Below are 22,847 nucleotides of genomic sequence, written 5' to 3' on the forward strand. Positions count from 1 at the left end.
CGATTAATCGTGCGATTAAACAATAATAGAATACTATTTATTTAAATAGTTTTGGATGTTTTCTACATTTTCAAATATATTTATTTCAATTACAGCACAAAATACAAAGTGTACAGTGATCACTTTATTTTTTATTACAAATATTTGCACTATAAAAAAGAAAAGAAATAGTATTTTTCAATTCGCCTAATGCAAGTACTGTAGTATAATCTCTTTATCATGAAAGTTGAACCTACAAAAGTAGAATTATGTACAAAAAAACCCCTCCATTCAAAAATGTTAAAATGTAAAACTTTAGAGCCTACAAGTCCAATCAGTCCTACTCCTTGTTCATCACTCGGACAAACAAGTTTGTTTACATTTGCTGCCTGCTTCTTGTTTACAATGTCACCTGAAAGTGAGAACAGGCGTTTGCATGGCACTGTTGTAGCCGGAGTTGTAAGATATGCGCTAAAGATTCATATGTCCCTTGATGCTTCAACCACCATTCCAGAGAACATGCATCCATGCTGATGACAGGTTCTGCTCAATAATGATACAAAGCAGTGCGGACTGATGCACGTTCATTTTCATCATCTGAGTCAGATGCTACCAGCAGAAGGTTGATTTTCTTTTTTGGTGGTTTGGGTTCTGTAGTTTCCACGTCAGTGTTGCTCTTTTAAGACTTCTGAAAACATACTCCACACCTCATGCCTCTCTCGGAAGGCACTTCAGATTCTTAAATCTTGGGTCGAGGGCTGTAGCTATTTTTAGAAATTTCACACTGGTACCTTCTTTGCCTTTTTGTCAAATTTGCAGTGAAAGTGTTCTTAAAATGATCAACATGTGCTGGGTCATCATCCGAGACTGCTAGAACATGAAATATATGGCAGAATGTGGGTAAAACAGAGCAGTAGACTTGCAATTCTCCCCCAAGGAGTTCAGTCACAAATTTAATTAGTGTATTTTTTTTTAATGAGTGTCATCGGCATGGAAGTGTGTCCTCTGGAATGACGGCCGAAGCATGAAGAGGCATATGACTCTTTAACGCATCTGGCACATAAATATTTTGCAATGCCAGCTACAACAGTGCCATGCGAACGCCTATTCTTACTTTCAGATGACACTGTAAACAAGAAGTAGGCAGCATTTATCTCCCATAAATGTCAACAAACTTGTTTCTCTTCGCGCTTGGCTGAACGAGAAGTAGGACTGAATGGACTTGTAGACTCTAAAGTTTTGCATTGTTTTGTTTTTGAGTGCAGTTACGTAACAAAAAAACTACATTTGAAGTTGCACTTTTCATGATAGAGATTGCACTACAGTACTTGTATGAGGTGAATTGAAAAATACTACTTTTGTTTATCATTTTTAAGTGCAAATATTTGTAAGCAAAAATAATATAAAGTGAGCCCTATACACTTGTATTCTGTGTTGTAATTGAAACCGATACATTTGAAAAGGTAGAAGAACATCAAAAATATTTAATAAATGTCAGTTGGTATTCTATTGTTTAATCACGATTAATTTTTTGAGTTAATTGCTTGAATTAACTGTGATTAATTGGCAGCCCTAGTTTTAACATATTATTTAAATAAACTAAAGAGTTTTTGAAAGTCTTGTATGTTGTTTGCTTTGTATGCTAAGAATCTTATGGGTTTTAGTGTATCTGCTATTTCCAAATGGGTTAAATAATGTATCTTTGTGACAAATTAGCAGCAGAGCCTGTGCCTATTTTTGTGAGATTTCTTTCTGCTAGGGCAGTGGCAGCATCATTTGCTTGTCTTAGACGTTTCCCTATTCTGGAAATCTGTAAGGCTCCTACTTGGAAGTCAGACCCTATGATTAGTAAACATTTATGCTTTGTATTTGGCTTCAAGAGCAGATGCTAGATTAGATGGAACAGTGCTTCAATCATTGTTTAATTAGGACTCTGTGCCCTTCTCCTGAGTTTTAAGCACTGTTTGCCAGACTACCCTTAAGTGGGAATATGCAGAACCACTCGAAGATGTGAAGGTTCCTTGTAACTGAAATTCTTGAGATGACTCTGTATGTTCAATCATTCCGCCCACCTTCCCCTCTTTCTCAGAGTCCTATCTTGGTTTCTCTCAGTTGTGATAGAAGGAACTGAGGTAGGAGAGGGCTCAACACCCCCTTATATAGTGTTGCCCCTAATCAGTGTTGGAAGATGCTGAGGGAAGGGATAGGATGGGGTGCAACTGGTCTCTAATGGGCACTACTTGAAGAAGGTTCTACCGTTAGGTCGGTGCACTGGTCGGTGTATTACCCATAAGTGTGAATATACAGAGTCATTGCAAAGAACTCCGTGTATAAGTAAGTAACCTTCATTTTAGCATTTCCTGCCTTTTTGTGTTCAGATGAGGTAACAGCCTTAAGGTAACAATAATATTTTTTTGCATTAGACATTCATTTTAAATGTTTAATCTGTAATAAACAAATGTTGGAAGTAGTATATAATCTCTTGATGGGGCTTTGATTTCTGATATGTTTTCTGTTGCTCGAAGAGTACATTTGCAGAACTTATGCATTCATTTTTTATTATAAAGGAGGAGAGAAGTCAAACCAAACAAGAAAAGAGGGAGAACTGAACAAAACACTGAAGACCCCAGAAGTAAGAAGTCAAGATTATCTCATTCAGAAAAACACAGATCTAAACAGAGAAATAAACAGAAAGGTAAACTAAGTTTTTAAACTGTCTCTATTTTTAAATATTAAATACAAATATTGAGTGTTTAATCCTATCAAAGTGAGAGATACATTTATGTTACTGGATTTCAATGGCTCACTACCTGGATTGTCAAGGGAAAGAGAAAGGGGATGAATTTCTAATGATTCATAGACAAGAAGAGCCTCTAGAGTAATATACTATTTGAAGAAAGACCTGTCCAAACAAAGGGAAGCAGCAAACCAAAAAGAGTGCTAAAGTGTTTGGTTTCATATGGCTCTGGGGTTGCAAGCCTTTTGGGAACATAAGATAACCTTTTAGATATCACAGATATGGGGATAACATATTTTACCTGAAACTGATGACTTTCCATTTTGTAGAAAAAGAATCTCTTTTACTTAAGTATTTGCCTTATTTTGTGTGTGTGTGTGTGTGTGTGCGTGCGCGCGCGCGCGAGAGAGAGAGAGAAGTTTATTAGGTGGTAAGTGTACTCTTGTAAAACATGTTTAATGCAATGCATAAAATCAAGGTAAGCTAATTGTTTTTAACTAATTGTTTTTGGCTGTTTCTTTTCAGATCAAGTTTCCTCAGATGATTCAGATGATTTTGATAACGGTAAATTATTCAAATGACTTCCTAAATTTTTTACTTATGCTATTACAAGTTGGTTTGTCCTCTGTTTCAGTTCTATTCATCAGCAGTTTTGGTCTTCTGATACAATGATATGAAATACTGTAGGAAGAGAAGCAAACATAGGATTATCAAACAAAAAAAAAGATTGATTTAAATCAGTGATTCTCAACCAAGGGTACATGTACCTCCCTACACAAAGGTCTTCCGGGTGGTACATCAACTCATCTAGATATTTGCCTAGTTTTACAACAGGCTACAGAAAAAAGACTAGCGAAGTCAGTACCACCTAAAATTTCATACAGATAATGACTTGTTTATGCTGCTCTATATACTATACACTGAAATGTAAATACAACATTTATATTCCAGTTGATTTATTTTATAATTATATGGGTAAAAATAAGAAAGTAAGGAATTTTTCAGTAATAGCGTGTTGTGACACTTTTGTATTTTTGTCTGATTTTGTAAGCAAGTAGTGTTTAAATGAGGTGAAACTTGTAGGTACACAAGACAGATCAGATTCCTGAAAGGGGGTATAGTAGTTTGGGAAAGATTGAGAGTCACTGATTTAAATTCATAGGAAGGATAGATGAAGGACACTTGGCAAGAATCCTTTTCAAGTTTATGGAAGGAAGAAAAATTGTGGAATCTAGGAAGGAGAAGATAATAGAAGAATAGTAATACTAGGAAAAATAGTTCAACAATTAGGTTACATTTGAGCAACAAATACTATAAAGGTGAAAATAAATATTGCTCTGCTAATCACTGTAGGGGCGTGAGAGGTACGTGAGGTATGTATATCTATATAGATACACTATATAGTAAGTTATCTGTAACCTCAGAATAAATTATTAGAGAGCAGTGTGGGGGAGGTACCTTGCCCAATATGCTCTAAACAAAGACCATTCCTGTTCCCACCTGCAGTACTTCATAGAACCCCCTGCTATAGTAAGAAGAGATCAGAGTCCTAGCGGCTGCTTTGGCAATGGCATTTCCTGCTCCTCACTAATTCTACTCCCCAATGCCTGTTTTATTCTGGGGGCTCCTGCCTCTGGGCCTCCTACTTTCTTGTTGCAGAGTGTCTGGAAGAGACTGATAGTTCCTGTTTACCTGCCCTCCTGAAATAGAAGATTTGGGGATGCCTTCCAGACCCTCAATTCCCCGCCAGGCAAAGAGAGTCCTTGAGTGGGTCCCTCTCTCCACAATGGAAGACTTTGGGCTGCCCCCTGGTGCTGCCAGAAAGAAGCCGTAGGGAGTAATTGGGGTGGGGGAACGTCTTATTCATGGTTGAGGGCTAGAGGTCCATAACCTCCAGTCTTTTACCTTTCCCCAAAAAATAAAATTTTTAAAAATTGCGTTGTACAGTTACAAACCCATTACATGTTTTTTGAGGTTCAAGATATAAAGTGTTAGGTATTTGAGGCTGAGGCAATCTGTTAGTTTCTCTACATTATTACAATTTATAATTAGTTGACATAAATCAGTATATAAATAGAAATTGAATAGCTGATTCCTTTTTTATTACCATGATTCAAAACACTATATTACTGTAATTTTAGATGCTCACATTGATCTCTCCTGGTGAGGTTAGAACACATGAGCTGTAAGGTCCTGAATTTGCTAATATGCCTCTAATTTTCTGTATTATATCTTTGTTCTTAGATAGATGGGAGATTATAATTCTGTTCCCCTCCTCTGTGAGGATCTGTGTGCCAACATGGAGCCATGTGCAGCATTTCTTTTAATTTTAGGAGCCAAGTGCTAATGCTATTGTTGATACAAGGATCAGTGTTCTGGAGCAGAGTCCAACAGATTAAGGCATTAGAGCCACCATATCAAATCAATACGGTTTTTAAAAAACAAATGCTGTAACTTAACAATTTTAGTTGGCAAGCAGAAATGATTGTCAGATGCATTTGCCATAACTTATGTTTTGGGCAAAAGATGAGTTGAGGATGTTAAAGTTTCATTTCTGCACAGTCTTGAAAGTCATCTATATAATAACCTATTTTAATTGTAGAAAAAATATGGAAGACAACCTTAAAAATTAAAGAACATCAGCTAATAATAAAAAATGTGTGCAGTCTACCAATATTTGTCCCAATCCATCTTGAAAACTGGACCCCAAAAGCTGGATTGAACACTATTCTCTCATGTTTTTCATGTCTCTTTTTTAATAATAAATATTTCATTTTAAGGTGGAAAGTAAATTTCTTGTATTGATTTTCCTTTTTAAGGTTGCACGTACCATGAGATACGTACTAGGGAGACAACTGCACATTTGTATGAAAAGCGATTTGCAAAAAAAAAAAAAAATTTCCCCCAAAATTCTCGTACTTAAAGTTGTACTTTGATTCAGAGGCTTAGACTTACTAATAGTGCCATGTAAAATTTGGAAGAAAACTTTTTTTGAAAATTAATTTTCTTAAGACGTTTTTATAATCTTTAACAGACCCAGATGACAGTGAAGAGCATTCTTCAGATGCTGATTTTTGGAAGGGTCCTCTACAAGAGACAGATGAAAAATCACGGTTAGTTCTGATACTAATAGCTTGTATATCTTGTAATAGTTATGCCTATTCAAAATCATGTGGCTGTATGTGTCTTTTCAGGATTTATTATGATTATTCCAACACTGAAAATCAATGCCAAATCTTCTTCCCTTCACCACACCCAAGTATATACCCTTAGAAGGAGAGAAAGTGTGTGAAACTTGGAGAAATCCTCCTCTCAAGCCAGGGAGCTGGTCCAGCCCTGCTATTGCAGCCTCAGCACTGCAGTAGCCTCTGTTTTGCTTGCCATTCCCTCTGCTCCTTCACCTCTATGGAAAGGAAGGTGACTCCATTTAGGTTTCAGAGTGATAGCCGTGTTAGTCTGTATCAGCAAAAACAACGAGCAGTCCTTGTGGCACCTTAGAGACTAACAAATGTATTTGGGCATAAGCTTTTGTGGGCTAGAATCCACTTGATCAGATGCATGGAGTGGAAAATATAGCAGCAGGTATAAATACATGAAAAGATGGGAGTTGCCTTACCAAGTGCGAGGTCAGTCTAATGAGACAATTCAATTAACAGTAGAATACCAAGGGAGGAAAAATAACTTTTGTAGTGGTAATGAAAGTGGCCCATTTCAAACAGTTGACAAGAAGGTGTGAGTAACAGTAGGGGGAAATTAGTATGGGAGAAATTGGGTTTAGGTTTTGTAATGACCCAACCACTCCGAGTCTTTATTCAGCTTAATGTGATGGTGTCCAGTTTGCAAATTAATTCCAGTTCTGCAGTTTCACGTTGGAGTCTGTTTTTGAAGGTTTTTTGTTGAAAAATTGCCACTTTTAGGTCTGTTAAATGATCTGTCATTGATCCACTTAGTAATTGACTCATTGGCCCTTCCCTGCTCTTCCTCTTCCCCAGCTGTTACCTTGGGCCTTTGCAGCACTGTGGAAGGACCTGCCACAGGCCTGGGCTCCATGATGTAATGGACATGCACCCCCTTTGAGGGGATTCTTATGGCCATAATTTGCTCCTTTGCACTTTTTTCACCAGTAAATATGTTGGAATATTTGCACAATGGGAAGTAATTTGGTTTCTGTTAAGAGCATACCTCCCATTTACTTGCTTTAAAACGAGTAACAAGATGATAATTGGGGATTTTTGCTTTAGATCCTTTAAAAATAAAACCTACGTTGGACGCTACTTAAACAAAAAGCACCAATGACACAACTTATATTTTGAACAGTGGGAAGAAAGTTTCTTTGTAGCATAAATTTCCTGTGCATGTATGTAGCCAATCTTTCCCAAAATAGGAATTTATTTAGGATCTAGTGCTGGTCTTATTCCCCAGATGCCCTGCTACTCTTCGCTCATTCAGGAAGACCTAAGGACCTGATCTCATTTCAAACAAACAATTCAAACTGTATTGGAATTTTTCTCAAATTTTTGGCCAAAATTTACTTGAAATTAATTTATTCTTGAAATACATTAGAGGAAATAGCTACCTCCGTGCAGGTCAAATCACAGGGGGTCAGTCATATCCTATCCCCACTCCATGGGGATAAAGACACACAAAGTTGCAGAACTCCTATGTGGTGAGACAGTTAATGAGAGGTCAGGCAAGGAAACACTACACGTATTACATACCGTGGAGCAGTGCTCAGCAGCACCTTTCTCCATATCAGCTTGGAAGTATTGTAGTGAGGCAATCTGCCATTATGCAGATACAGAGCCCTGCACTGATACAAAATCTGTATCCGTGGATATAAATCGGGTATCCGTGAAGCTGCAGGGCTCTATCGGGAACTGCAGTGGCAAAAGCAGCAGCATGTTGGGTTGCCTCTCGCAGGAGTCACCACCCCACGCGGGAAGCTCCTCTAGCGTGGTTGTACTGCCTCCAGCCCTGCCCACTGGGGTGGGCACCAGGTTCACTGGCTGCTGTCCCTGGTCGCGCTAGTGTGTGCAAGCAGCTGACACACTCTGGACAGGAGCCGCAGATTGCTGTGTGGAAGGGATACCTTTCTGGGAGTGTACGAGCTGCTCGCATGTACTAGCGCGACCCGGGACAGCTGCCAGTGAGGCTGGTGCCTGCCTCAGTAAATGGGGCTGGGGGCATTACAGCCATGCCAGAGGACCTGCCCATGCAGGGCGCTGGCTCCTGTGAGTGGCAGCCCGACATGCTGTTCCTTTGGCGCTGCGGTTCCTGGTTGAGCCCTGCAGCTCTGCGGATACCCAATTTATATCCACAGATATCTGCAACCATGGATATAGATTTTGGATCCACGCAGGGCTCTACAGATACATGTGAAAAGACACCTCCTTCCCACTACTGCAGCTTTAGTAACAGCCAGGGAGTGATGGTGTCTGTCTGAGGTGACGTTAATTGTACAAAACCCTATTTGCATACTTACTCAGCTAGAGATATTAATAGAAAAATGCCCTAAAAAGCTGCTGTTGGGCTTGCAGAGCCACAAACTCCAGGATACTTATTTCATTGGAAAAGATGAAAAACAAATCTAACCCTCCTTGATTCCAAAGCAATTTCATGCTAAGGCAGGAGAGGTGAGATTATATACAATAGGTATAAAGAAAAATGTAGCAGATCTCCTGAAACCCCAGACAGATAAACTGTATCCTATTCCCTTATTTTTTAGGGATAGTTATCTGTAAATGTTGGATTACGATTGAGGGCAAGCATAACTTTGTTTTAATTATATTGGTTCTACACACACCGGAGACAATAACCTTTGATCATTTATATATTATACATTCCATAATATTTATTACAAGAGCAATGTCATGCCAAAATAATCAAATTATTAGGAATATTTCCTAAATACCAAAACACTGCTTCAGTCAGTCAGAGGAGGAAATGAAGGAAAATAGAAATGTAGTGTACCTCTTGTGCATGGCTTTGAACTTGTTCTTATAACCTGAAATCTCACCAGACTTTTGCAGCACAAGGAATAAAGGCTGTGTGGTTACAGATAAAAAGCCCTACATCCGCTACTCACATATTTTAATATTATTATTTGATTTTTCTTACAGGGAGGAAGAATTTGATGAGTATTTTCAAGACTTGTTTCTCTGATACTCCATGTGGAAATGTAGATTAATTTCTTCTTGAATTGTAATGATTCATATCTGAATACCAAATCAAATATAGGAACCTATATTTTTTTTCTGTAAAAATTCCATTAAAGGCACTGATCCTACAATTGGACTGTGCATGGGCACATACCCCTGCCTACATAGAGCATCACTGATTTCACTTGGAAGACGATAGATTCCCTATACATTAATGAAGAATGACATATAACATACTTCGTTATAATTTATTTTCAGCTGAGTGTATTGTAAAGTACAAATCTAAAAAATTATAGAAGACACTGCACATTAACCTCAAAAGAAGGTGAGAAGGAGACATATAAGAATGGAGTTTACTGATAGACTGCAGTGTTTCCACAACGATCAGATACATGAAGTATTTTCTTCCATGCCACGCTTTTTAGTTAATTGTTTTAAAGACGTATTCTAGTTGACTCCCTGTTCTGTATTTACCACTAAACTCTTTAATAATATATATATAATTTTAAATCTATTAAACCATGCAGCAAGAGTTCATGGATTTAAATTAATCAGTCATGTGGTGTTTAAGACTCAGACATCTATATGTGTAAATCTTCTTGAAATATTGATACTGAAGTTTCCGATTCTATAAAACTTACATTTTGCTTGGCCTAAGTAAATCTTTTCTTCCTAAAATTAATGATGATGTTTTCTTTAATAATTTTGTATAAGCATTAGTTCACTGTTACGCACCTCATTTTAAGTGTTGTTTGACTAACAGTCCCATGGTCACTCCACTAGTAGTTCGGGATGTTAGTTTGTCATATTTGTTTTAATAAATAAGATACGTGGTTTGCCTCTGGGAAACCTACATATGGCTAACGCGTTATCTGTGGTTTCTGATCCCCTTAGCAGTGAATGAATGGTAATCCTACTTTAAAATATAATCCTGAGCATACGAAACAAGAACATATAATAACACTTGAGACTTAGTTTTTTTTCCTATTCAAATTGCAGCATAATTTTAAATTCATTTTATTGTATGTTTCCAAAGAAACAGTCTGCACAAGATTAATTACAGTGTCCATTCCTTTTTCAATGGAAGATTACATCAGCTACATAAGAGACATTTGTGTTACCATAGTATTGAATGAAATTTACATTTTAAACAGTCTCGTAAAGTTAATGGTTTATAAAATACTATCTGTATTTTTGAAAGCTGAAACCTTAATTGGATGAGTCGTTCGTGCAATAGATGCCATATAACAAAGTACTTGGTGCAGACATGGTTGTAATATATCCATGAACATGTTATTACATGTGAATGATTTATGTGTATATCTACATATCTATATTTACATTCAGTATTACTTAAAATAATACAATTTTAACAGTTCATACATACAGAATGGATGACAGTTCAGAGACACATTTAAGGTGTCCTTGAATAACAAGTAAAGGTAGCCTTGTGTGTGTGGAGTCTTCTTTAGGTAAGAAGATGGATTTAAAGGTTAATTCTTTGTCATCTTGCAAGCTTGGTTGGGAGCCAAATCCAATCTGCAACAATCGGCTTAAGTCTATGTAACTTGTCTGTAGGGGCTTTTAGTAGAGTCTGTTGCTATATTTGCTGCTGCAAATACTGTAGAATAGGCATTATTTTGGATACCTAACTCTTGTTTGGGCCTTCACAAGGCAATTATAAAATGGTACAATACACATATTAAATACGTTGTTTCATTTAATATATTTTGAATTAAAAGTAGATGATAAAAGCAAACTTGGTATTTCCTCATATCTGCACATATTACAGAAAATAATACATTGTAACCAGTTTTATGGCATTTTAAAATCTGCATATATATTTGGTCTATTAATACGTTAAGGATATAACAAATGGGAATTTTTTGGTGGAAGGATGTTTTATTTCTCATTAAAGTTGCACAATATCTATGTCTTACGTATGTTAGAACATTTTTGAAACATTTTTTATAAAAAATGGTAGAAGGATATGGGGCAAGAGAGAAAGGAGAATGTAGTTCATCATGCCATGTATACAGTATAATTTTGGTGTTACCTGTGCACATTTAGAAAGAATAGTGTTTAAGTCTGATTTTGTATCTCCAGACATTATTAATGGAACATTGGTCAGTAACTGCACATCACAATTGAAGAGAAAATTCTGAAATGTTTTTCTCCTTCTGCACTTTGTAGGGAAACTTAATATACAGTAAAAGTATTCATCATGGGGCAAATATTCCCCCTCCTTCCGTGGGTGTTAGATTCCCTTCAAGCAGTAGAACCTGTACAATCCTGTTTTGGGGAGAAAGGAAGGGTGGCAGGATTTGGGGAGCCTGCACATGGGCAGAATAATTTCTGTGTATTGCAGGACCACCCTTTATATCTCTGCACTGTTAGATTTGGAATTGGGTCCAATGGATATGCTGGAATATGAATTTAGTACATAAATCCACTGTTCTTTCCCCTGCCTATGGGAATGCAGACACTCCAGACCAAGAGCGGGAGAGTGGCTGTGGAGAAGCTCCATTGCCATTCTTTATAGTTGCCTATGAAGAGACCATTAATGCACAGACTAGCTTCCTAGGGTGTGGGTAGGGGAGGATTTGTGAAGACTTTTTTTTTTTCCTAATCTTGTTGGGGGTAAATTCAGTGATTCTGAAATACCAGACAAATGTATTGGTTATTCTGTTCAAAAATGTTGTATCTGTATTTCATACACCTTTTAAGAAGACATTTGAACATGTAAGTCCTGCTCTAGGGATATTGGTGTAGGTTCTTTGATAAATTCTTTATTCTAAATACAATTATTTAGCTTACAATTCTTAATGCTACATTTCGGTTTTAGATAAAGAGACCGTTTTTGTTTATACAGGATGTCAGGTTGATGGGCCATTGGCAGATAAAAGTGGGCAGAATTGTGTACTTGTGGAGAAGGGAATGGTTTCTCCAAAGCCACTGCTGCAATTACAGATTGGCAGTGGTAGCGTCAGGGGTCCATGGGCCTGTTTTTGTAGGCACAGGACTGATGCTAGTAGTTAGGTCTTCTGAAATGGTGGAAGGGACAACTCCAGGATTGTATCTAGAATTGAGGATGCAGGAATGGGATTTAGTTCGTTCCAGATGAAAGAAATAAACATAATATAAAAATGCAAAGCTATGAGTTATGAAGTTGTCTGCAATTTTTGGTTACAGTATGTTCAATTTAGATCTTGTCATATGAAATTACTGGTTGTAATCTACCATTAAAAATCATTTATAGTTTTCTGGACAGTCTGCAGCATTTATACATTTTAATAAAAAATACTGTATATAAATTGAGTCACAAGAAACAATACCAAGAATTGAACTCATAATCAACTTATTTTGCACCATAATTCATGTTTTCTAATTTTCAATGGATTCTGCCTCTCTTATGCCATTAGTAATGACACCGAATAGATGGCAGTTGTTTAAGAGGATTATCTGGCCTATGCTATCCTATGCTTTGCAGAAATCCACTGAGGCTTTTTGAAGTTCTTTCTAGATGTTTTTTTCCTGTAGCAGAAACATAGACTTTGAGACTCTTTTTTTAGTGCCATTGAAGTGCATTACAAAATTATACATGTTTTTGATTTGCCATCATCATCTCCGCCACCTCCTCCTCCACCTTTCGCTGCATCTTGTTCAGCTAATAAAAAGCAGAAAAGGAATGTGAATAATGAACAAATTCTTTTCATTTTAATAAGCTTCATTTTTTGCATTATAAATGTTAATTTTGTGACATGCATTTTAATTTTATTCTATAACACAAGTGTGTTTGTCCACTTGAAAACTGAATGTACTTTCAGGATTTATATATATTCTTTGATTAATATTGAACAACCAAACTGTTGACAAATGGTGCAGTAGTTAATATCAGCATTTATCAATGGACAAACACACACTGAACCACTTTTACTGGAAAGTTTCAGCAATTATGTACTTCTTAATCCTGTCCCTCTCCACCCTACCCCCCACAACTGAATAATGAAAGCCTTCAAAGGGAATAAACTCTTAGATGAATTATAATCTTTGAGACTATGGGGGTGGGGGGTATGGAAACTTTCACTTAAGTGTTGATTATGATTATATAAACTTTTATCTAGCCCTGTAGAAATCTGTTACCAATCAAAAAAGAGGTACTTTTTTGTATGTTCAATAACTGCTGTCACTAACAGTGTTAACATCTCTCTCAAATGATTCCACAGGTTTTTATTGGTCTGATCTGTTCAGTATAGTAACTTGTTTTCAGATTCATTTTAAGTTGACATACCAATATTAGAATTAAAACTTACATTTGAAAGCTGTGGATCACCATGTTACTAGGTTATTTTCGACCCTTTCCACCTGCATTAAAACATGTCACATGATCAGTGCCCTACCCTCTGAAATTTGTGGATATAATTAACAGTATGATACTAAATATAATTTGTTTTAATTTTATAACATCTTGTCTATTTTCTGTCCTGAACTTTCCACTGTTGTGGTTCAGCAAATACGTTTTTTTGTTTTTTGCCTGCCTGATGGTTAGACAAGGAGGTGGTATAACCAGGTCAGTGTGATCTAGGGAAATGGCTGTATTTCAACATATGTATCTCTGAATAGTTTGTATGAAGCAATTTAACAAACCCACAACAAACGATACGAAACTGAGAAGAATTTTTAAAACTCTGCAAAAATTAAACCATTGACCTGTTCTGTATTTATATAGCCTTGATTTTGGTGGTTAATAATTTATCACATTCTGTACCTTGTAAGTCTGCATGACCTCATCCTAGTGTTCATTTTCAAAGTACTGGATAATTGATAACCTTTTATAATACCATCAATTATGTTAATATGCATATTGGGCAATGTCCTCATTGACTGCAAAGGACCGGCTGAGGATCTGGCCAGTTGTGTCTTTAGAGATGTCTGCCTGCGTGCATATATTTCCTTGGGGATGATCAAATTTTATATAAGTCACAGTGATCACATCAACTGAGTAACCCCAAGTACCAGCAATTTAAAATGGTCACGATATCTGGTGAGAGTGCAAGTTTGCTATTCTTTCCAGACATATAATTTGATTGTTCTTTAAGTGGAATCTTAGTTTTAAGGGCTTGATCCTGCACCTATTAAAATCAGTGGGAGTGTGTCATTGACTTCAATTGGCATAAAATCAGACCCTAAATGATGATCTTCTTTGCCAATAATTTAGAAAGATGAAACTTTGTGTTGGTGTGAAATGTTGCTATTTTCAGTGGGATTTCTCTCTTTTTGGCACTTCTAGAAGTTACATCCGTAAATCCCATATTTGGTGTCTCTTGTGTGGTGCTTACCAATAGATCCAGCTTGAAAGAGATTAGGATTGCTACTACATCAGAAAAGTATACAGTGCATATCAAATTAGAAGAAAATGGAATGTACTCCCCACCTATAAAGTGTGTGTGAGTAGAGGGGTTGTTACCGCTCCTGCCCTGTCGGGCTTAAAAGCCAGCCCTTGGAGAGAGCCAGGGCTGAGGACAAGAAAAGCTAGACTGATTGGGGAAATGGCCGCAGCTGGGCCTATAAAGAGGCTGCTAGGCTGAAGCTTAGCCAGAGTCTCTCTCTGTGTTCAGAGAGGGAAGGGCCTGGCTGCAGGGACCTGAGGGAATACCTAGATTGGAGCAGGGCTGAGGGGGAAAAGCCAGGGGAGCTCCAGCCTGGAAACTCCCAGGCTGCAAGGCCTAGATTAGGGCCTGTTAGGTACTTGGGTTGTAAGGGGGCAGCCCATGGGTAGACAGAGGCAGCAGGTCCACACCCCCTCACCTGTGATGAGTGGTTGATACACTGCAGTCTGTCCCGGGGAGCGGGGCTAAGCGATGACTGGCAGTAGCCAAGACTGAGGTGAGGTGGGGGTAGTGGGGTGGGCGTTCCCCGGGGAGGGGAGACCCTCAGGGATTGTTGAGGTTTACTGCCAGGGGGCAGTACCCAGTGGGAGGAGGCACCGGGTCCTGGGAGGGACTGGGGCTGGCGGCAAGGTGGATCACCAGAGGGCAGAAGGCGCTCCAGAGGCTGATGAGCTAATTCCCAAGGACAACCAGCAGGAGGCGCCGCCGGGTGAGTCTGGCTCTATTACAGTGTGTAATAGATATCCTGGTGCAATATGGCAAACAATTTATCTCCTGCAATTTTACTATAAGAATGAATTATTGTTGCAGTAGTCCATGCATGTTTATACAAAAGGTGGTGTGTTTTTGTGATGATAAACTTGACATGATAATTTAAGGTACTGCACACTTTAAGCCATATTTCTAAAATATAAGACTTTGAAAGTATTCATGTGGACAGTCTTTCATTTCAACACTTGACCCATTTTGCTGGACTTCTCTTTCAAAAATTAGTTTTCAATAAGTGATGCCTTTTACAGCATGCTTAAACCACCTTTACAGTGTATCCTTCTGAATTTTGGGTTAGTCTTATTCTTTAAACTGAATCAGGAACTCTTTAGTTCTGGTCCAGCCTCTAACAGTGAGTTGGTGTGTGGCCTTGAGCAATTTCCACATCTATAATACGGGAAGAAAACATACCTACTTCCGATGGATATTGTGAAGATTAATGAATAAATTAATGATTGCACAATGCCTTGAAGATGTAAAACGCTATTTAAGAGCAAATTTTTTTGTTCATGAAATTGTGCCTGCAGTTCACTTTTGGAGTCATTTGCCATAGCTTGTAATCTCTGAGCCTTTCAAAGTAGCTCAGCTATTGAAGGACTGGCACACTTTAGCCCTTATTGCTGCTGATCCAAATGCAGTTATTTTTATAACATAGTTGGATTCATTCACTCTTACACCCTTTATTCAATCTTGTGGCCTTGTTTTTTTACCAAATCAGAAGTCCTTTCTTATCATCTCTTGAAGAAAAAGGTGTGGGCATAGTTATAACCTCCAGTTCATCAAGAGAGTAAAACTGCTGAGTCATCACTAACTCCTGGAAGTTCATCTGCATTGAATCATCTAAGGGATTATTTCACCCATTTTATTTCCACCAACAGAACTTTTATGAGATGTTGATATTCTCCAGACTCTGGAAAAAAGTAAGATGGTTTTGTCCATGAAGAGTTGACGGGATCTGGTTTACTAGACCTGGCAACAACTACCATCAATTCTGTCAACATCCAGGAAACCTGACTAAGTTCCTCAGCAAAGTATTCGGAGATCTCTGGTAGGTTCTGCATACTTGAAAATGTTTTAAAAAGTGAAGCTTCCAGGTAAACACTCCTTACAAGATTGTTTGAAGGTTAGATCATAGGAAGAAAAATGTTTACTGCTTAGCTACCCTATGAGTGAAGATTTCAAATTATCATGTTGTGCGAGTGCAGTATGATCATGATCTTTTGAATAAGCTTATCCCCATCATGGATCTCCTCCCTGACTTTCATAAGTAGCCCGTGAAATCTCAAATCCAGAAGGCTAGGTAAATGCTTTGGGCTGTGTTTGATGCTTCACATAGAGCAGCATTCTCTGACTTGTGAGAATGTAGTTTTAGCTTCAGAACTTGGGGCTGTCCTGGAAGGTTGAAGGGAAAGTGTTAGACTTATTTGAGGGATTTGCTTTCTTTGGCAGTGAAACTGGTGAAAAAAGATAAGAGACCAGGACAAAAGATAGACCCCAGAGATTTTTGCAGTCTTATAGGGAATATTCATTGCTTTTTGATTCCAAAGACAGTATATTGAACCATGTCCTTGTTCTCAGCTTGCATTCCATCCTCTGGCTAAGCAGAGACAAGCTCAAATTGCTTAATTTGACAAGTTGACGCCCAGAGAGAACCATTTCTATGGCCCTTCTGGTTCCTGCAACTGGTTTATCCTTGGGTAAGCAGCAGTTTTGTTAAGTTCAAAAAAGTCTTATTGACATGGTTTCACTTTCCAGTCACCATGGTGATTTTGTCACACTTTCCAACATGGCAGTCTAGGACATCAGTCAAGTATGTCCTGGGTTGTGTAATCTTGGCAAGTTACTCATCATTCCACTATACACAAAGCAAATTCTGCTAGTTCTGGCCTCACATAGCACTTGAGCACTGAAATAAACGTATATTTGGATGTGTGCGCTTCAGACAGAATATGCCAAGTGGTTGCGTAGTATATGAATGAAAACCTTAAAGATGCCTAACCTTTTTTGGCTGCTGCTTCTTCCAGCTTTTTCTTTTCTTCCTCAATAATTTTCATCTTTTCTTCATATTCATCAGCTCGTGTTTTCCATTCCACCCTGTTGTTTTGAAGCCCGTCCAACATTGGTGTAATTTCCTTGTGAAACCTTGAGAATTCCTAAATAAACAATATAAGTTAGTAAATTGTCCATTTATAATGTATGGTTGTTTTCAGGTTCTAGCATGAATACACAAATATTGTTGGTGTACAGAAACTTCATTTGCTTTCACCTTCCAATTTTAGCTGTTTGATTATGTGGCAGGCACAGTGAGAGAGATTTAAGTTTGTTTTGTGTTATAAGCTCAGCACTTTGTTGGTGCATTTCTAGCTTGTGGGTTTTTCTGGTGAAGGGAAAAGATGAAGTGCAGTTGTGGTACTTGCTGGTACCATTCCATTGGTGGTGGGGTATGAGGCATGTGGTGGGAGTTTATCAGAGGTACCAAACTGAGTCAGTAACATCAAAGGCCCCCAAATTATGTGCCGTAAAGTCCACCCTTTTCCCTAAGCCGCCCCCCGTCCCAATGCACTATTCTGGTGTGTCTTTGCCCATACTCACTATAACACTTGTGATATCTGAAGACTGGAGTTTTACCTGTCGCTGTTCAAAATACTACATTTCATTCTACTGCATGGCATTTTGGAAGAGCCTTAAAATCCAGATGGTGTAGAAACATAGATTACATTGCTGTTCAGAAGATGTGAACAACTCAAGTACTTCCTGTGCTAATCCAGCACAGGTGCATACTTTTCATTGATCCCCAATCCATCCATGTGTTATACTCTTCGTGTTAGTGGGGCTCTGTGAAGCTCTGTGATTAAGCTCTAACTCAATTTTTTAAGGAACTGAGCAACTTCTAGAGATGCTGAGTGCCATTGTGTTCCTTGGGATTTCAGGGGTTTCCACATCTCCAGAAGATGCTAAGCATCTTTTAGGAGTATGTGGTACTATACTGGAGGAGGTGAAAAATCATGACTCTTTGAATGACAGCTATTTGAATGACTAGGAAGCCCTGCTAATATCTAGAATGTTTTAATCCAAACTATTGTTTGTCACTCGTCATTAGAATCAATGCAAAGGAAGAATAAAAGTTTTATTCTTACCTTGTATACAAATGTACACACAAAATCAATGAAACCAACTTGAAGCTTAGGCAATTCATCTCCTTTGTTCCTGTCCATCATAGGCTAGAAAAGAATATCAATATTTTAATGTGAATTTGCTACATTTTGATTCAATAATAAGACAACTGTTACTGACAAACGTCTTCAATAGCTGTTATTTCATATTGAAGATAATGCTGTTTAACATGTCAAAATACTTACAATTGGCTGTTGCTCTAGCACAGTTCGCTCCAAATCACCTTGTTCCCAAAATTCATTCGCAACCATAAGGGCAACCTGAGAATGAGAATCTCCTGCGTTACTGACGTTGTATTAATCAATACAGTTCTAGAATGATGCTGGAATGTATTTAAGTCTTTCCAGAAAATGTTGAACATTTTTGCTTGAGTTAATTAGGTTGTTTCATTTTAAAAACAACCAATTTTTTTCAAGCGAGGAGTGCTGCTGGTCCTTCAACTGGCAGAGTGATTCCTAATATATCCAGTAACAGATCTGCCAGACAGAAGGAAAATGTATAATCCTGTTATCATAGCTATTAATTGAATTTTGCCAGTATGTTTTTTGCTGTAATGCTTGTGCTTTTACTGGTGCATATTATGTATGTATCAACTGAACAAAATTACCTAGGAACTGACAGGAAACATTTTTGCATATTATTGAACTACTGAAACCTTGCTACCAGCTCCCTTCCTCCAAGTTTTCTTGCTACCAGTGCTATCCATGAGATGTTTGGAAAGGTTCTCCAGGAGGAGAGAATTCTGGTAAATAAAAAACAGCAAAATACCATCATTGTAGAACATGTAGACACAAAACTACTCACTGTTCTTTCTGGGATCATTAACACATGGAATAGGTGAATTACAGAACAGGAGTGCTGCAGTGTGAGGCTTTTGTTAGTAAACAGATGGTGTCTGCCATTTTGATGGTATTTTTGGGCATGCTCAATGAATGGTACATAGTTGAAAATAATATTTTCCTTGTTATTCCAAGTCAATAGAGCAACATAATAAAAACTCCTAATTATAATATACTGCGTTACATTATTAGAGTAGCCATCTGCAGGCTAATGAATGTCTATGAACCTGACATAGCTCTTTTGCTAGGCCTGCCTCTTACATACCTGATATCATGACCAGGAAACTCTTTTAGTATACTCAGATGCCAATTGGAAAATAAATAGGATTTCATTCTTTGTGTAAAGGATCTAGCTTTTTGTTACTACGGATCTACACAGACTCTGTTCCATCCCAGTGGAACCTTATAGAGAATCTAATTCTAGTTTTAGAATTGTTCAAGGAAGTAACCAGACAGATCAGCTCTGATTAAAGCCATCTTGTCTGTATAGATACCTATAATGCAAGCGCTGACAGCATTTTAGGTAGTGTGCAAGATGATCTCTTCAAAGCCATAAAAGCCCATATTGTTGAATCCATTTTAGAGTGACTTAATCACACTAAAATAGTGCAAGGATCTACATTTGTCTGTGTGTTGGTGTCTAGTTTAAGAACATAACTATTGTAAAAACCACACCCTAAAACTGGCAGAAGAAAGGCAAGAATTTTGATAAAAGTGAGTGACAGTCAGTTATCAAGGATCCTTTAAAGAAAGCTAGAATGGATACTACAGGCAGGGACAGCTATACTGATCAATTCGCAAATGGGAAGGTGGGGGCAATGGGGCGATGCCACAGGGGGCTCATGGCATGGACTGCCAAGTGCCATAGATTGCCTTAATCTGTCCCTGCTTCCAGGAAATGGTGTCCAATTTGTAGATGCAAGTGTTTATGCTTTGTTTTACACTTAAATATCTATAGACTTGCAATATAAAATGAGTTTTCCGTATTGTCATTCACTGATGATGCAATGAGAGAGAGAGAGCAAATATAAATGTGTATGAAAGCAAAATTAAAATATTTGTATACAATTTTTTTTTGAGATACTAACCTGACTTTGCACCTCCCATGGCTTAGTTATAGCTGACAAGTCACAACCAGTCATCATCATAGCCCTTTTGAAGAAACAGAAATACTATAAGTATGATAGAGAAAAAACCTAGGGGACAGATTTTTAAACTTATTCAGGCATCTAAAGGTACAGATAGGCACCTAGTGAGATTTTCAAAAGCCCCTAGGAGACTAACTCCAAAGTGAAGCCAATGTGAGTTAGGTGCCTAGTCACTTCTGAAAATCCCACTAGGTGCCTATCTGCATCTTATGGCTCCTTAATACTTCTTAAAATCTGGCCCTAGATAACTTATTGAAGGAAGAGTAAGATACTAATTACTTACATGATAACTTCTTTTTTGGTTGAGTCGATAGATATATATTTAATTGCTTCCTCTTCTGTTTGCATTTTTTCAACTGAATCCACAATCTTTTGAAACATAGACCGTTTCCTGTAAAAATATATGAATATTTCATATATAAAGTATTGGTATCCAAAAATGGCTGGGCTTTTGCACATTAGGTGCTTCTTCTATTAATGCTTTTCTAAAATAGTATGTTTGTCTAACTCCCACTGAAGTCAATTTATTTTAATGGGAATTATATTTAGGTATTATATAACTCATAGACTTGGGCATAGATTCCTGACATGTAATGCTTTTGTCAATATGTCAAGCTTTAATATGAAAAGCAACAGATTTCCTAAATCTGTATATTGCTACTTGTGGTGATTTTATTTCTTGACTCTTGTCCAAATATTGTCAGATTTTACATATTTTCATTCTTGATTGATTCTGCAAAGAAATCTACTGGAAAAGGTGAAAAGATTGCTATTTATAAAGAGAGGTTAAGTAACATGCTATATGATCCTTCTGGATGAGAGGTGCTGTAGAGAGTTATTACTTAATAAATCTCTTAATTTGCATTTAGAGGTTTCACCTCACTGGACAGAGTTGTAACACACACAAAACATTCTAATAAAGAAATATTTATCATTCATTATAAAAAGTGCACTGAATATGGATTACTTGTTGACTTCCCTGTTATCTGCCAGCTCTGAAGCGTCAAATAACAGTTAAAGGAAAAGAGCTCCATGTGTCTTTTTTTAGAAAAACTTCAGCGCTCGTAGGGCCTGATCCAGCATTCATTTTAGTCAGTGGGAATATTTCCATTGACTTCAGTGGGTGGTGAATCAGGTTGATAAGATAGTAAATAGACAAATTATTTGACCTTTGGAATTCTTGACACATTTGACACTGGAGATTTTTTTTAATGTCTGGATTTCTTTGATCATATTTTAATTTCTACATCATAGGCCATCCCTGTTTAAGTTTATGGCAGCATTTTGACAATTTCAGTACGAGTGATTCTAGTACAGAATAGTTAAATAAAATATCACATATACACACACTACAATTGGACTACACTATCACCATATTTAGTGCCTTTTAAAATATAGTGTGCACTGTCAATGGAAAGGTGTGTTTGGAAGGCCTAATAAATATATGCTATATATCAGTATGAGACATGGAGGAAAATTCATGATTTGTGTTTGAGATTTAAAGGCCTCAAGTGAATTTAAAAAAATATCTTATTCCTTATAATGAGCTTGAAGAATGAAGTTTTTCAGAATAACTTCATTTTAAAATATAGCTCTATAATCTGTTTATAACTAGGAAAAACTACAGTCATGAATTGTACAGGATTGAGAATTTTTTCAGTAGGAAGTTGTACATAATTTAATACTTACTTGAAATACAAAGCCAAGTCAGTTGCTATTATTGCAACTTCAAATAAATGTAAAACGGTTTCAAACTGGCGCTTATTTAGGTTCTGGAAGATGTTTAAACTCTGCAAGATGGAAAGTTTACAAATTCAGTTCCTCTTATAAAATTCTTTGGCTTGTACTCTACAGGCTGTACCTTAGTATATTACAATAAGCCTGCTATACAGCCATCTATGGTTCCTTAAATCAAAATAAAATGTTAGATACAGTTTTGGAAAAACAGGTGTGGCAAAAAAAATACAGGTAACCTTATGGTGTACAGTGAAGAGAGCTGAAGATGCTTTAATAAAAACACCAAAATTATTTTATATTCCATAGCCTAAACACTTCTGTTACTATTTATGTAATATTATAGTGACAATAGTAAGACATTTTATTTTGAGTTATCTGAAGCAATATACAAGTACAGTGTTTGTAAAGGTAAGAGTGAGATTTCCACAGGCTTCTTTATCTGAAAGGCCCTACAAATGTTGAATCATGTCTTAGAATAGTTTGGTCTCGGACAGTTGAAATTGGGAGGTAGTTAGATCCTTGAATTTTTAGTAAAATAACAAAACAAATAATACATATGTAGTGTTGTAGTTGTGTTGGTCCCAGAACTGTGGAGAGACAAGGTGGGTGAGGTGTGGTATCTTTTATTGGACCAATTTCTGTTGGTGACAGAGACAACCTTTTGAGCTTGAAGAGCTGTGTAAGCTCAAAAGCTTGTCTTTCTCACCAACAGAAGTTGGTTCAATAAAAGATATTACCTCACCCACCTTGTCTCTCTAAAGTAAATAAATACTTCTACTTCCTTGGATAAACCAAAATAGAAAGTAGCTTTGGCGCTCCTGTGAAATGGAATGGTAAATTATAAGAACATCTGAGCAACTACAGTCTTCACTTGCATGATGCAGTGTGCAGCCAACACATGCTCACCATGAAGTTTA

General features: G+C 37.3%; 2 protein-coding genes across 2 annotated transcripts in view; one reads left to right on the plus strand and one right to left on the minus strand.

The window, feature by feature from the left end:
- LOC119858422 (protein FRA10AC1) overlaps nucleotides 1–9,727 on the plus strand; it is a 52,499-nt gene extending 42,772 nt beyond the window's left edge. The window contains exons 11-14 of the mRNA XM_038408983.2: nucleotides 2,547–2,674; nucleotides 3,242–3,280; nucleotides 5,751–5,829; nucleotides 8,836–9,727. Of these exons, the coding sequence (XP_038264911.1) occupies nucleotides 2,547–2,674; nucleotides 3,242–3,280; nucleotides 5,751–5,829; nucleotides 8,836–8,878 (289 nt within the window). The 3' untranslated portion in view covers nucleotides 8,879–9,727. The remainder of the gene's footprint in view (nucleotides 1–2,546; nucleotides 2,675–3,241; nucleotides 3,281–5,750; nucleotides 5,830–8,835) is intronic.
- PDE6C (phosphodiesterase 6C) overlaps nucleotides 9,613–22,847 on the minus strand; it is a 54,557-nt gene continuing 41,322 nt past the window's right edge. The window contains exons 16-22 of the mRNA XM_038408980.2: nucleotides 21,883–21,983; nucleotides 20,477–20,584; nucleotides 20,134–20,197; nucleotides 18,392–18,466; nucleotides 18,170–18,253; nucleotides 17,032–17,185; nucleotides 9,613–12,541 (exon numbers count right to left, since the gene is read on the minus strand). Coding sequence (XP_038264908.1) covers nucleotides 12,462–12,541; nucleotides 17,032–17,185; nucleotides 18,170–18,253; nucleotides 18,392–18,466; nucleotides 20,134–20,197; nucleotides 20,477–20,584; nucleotides 21,883–21,983 — 666 coding nt within the window. The 3' untranslated portion in view covers nucleotides 9,613–12,461. The remainder of the gene's footprint in view (nucleotides 12,542–17,031; nucleotides 17,186–18,169; nucleotides 18,254–18,391; nucleotides 18,467–20,133; nucleotides 20,198–20,476; nucleotides 20,585–21,882; nucleotides 21,984–22,847) is intronic.

Source organism: Dermochelys coriacea, chromosome 7, assembly GCF_009764565.3.
Source record: "Dermochelys coriacea isolate rDerCor1 chromosome 7, rDerCor1.pri.v4, whole genome shotgun sequence".
Classification (NCBI taxonomy): Eukaryota; Metazoa; Chordata; order Testudines; family Dermochelyidae; genus Dermochelys; species Dermochelys coriacea.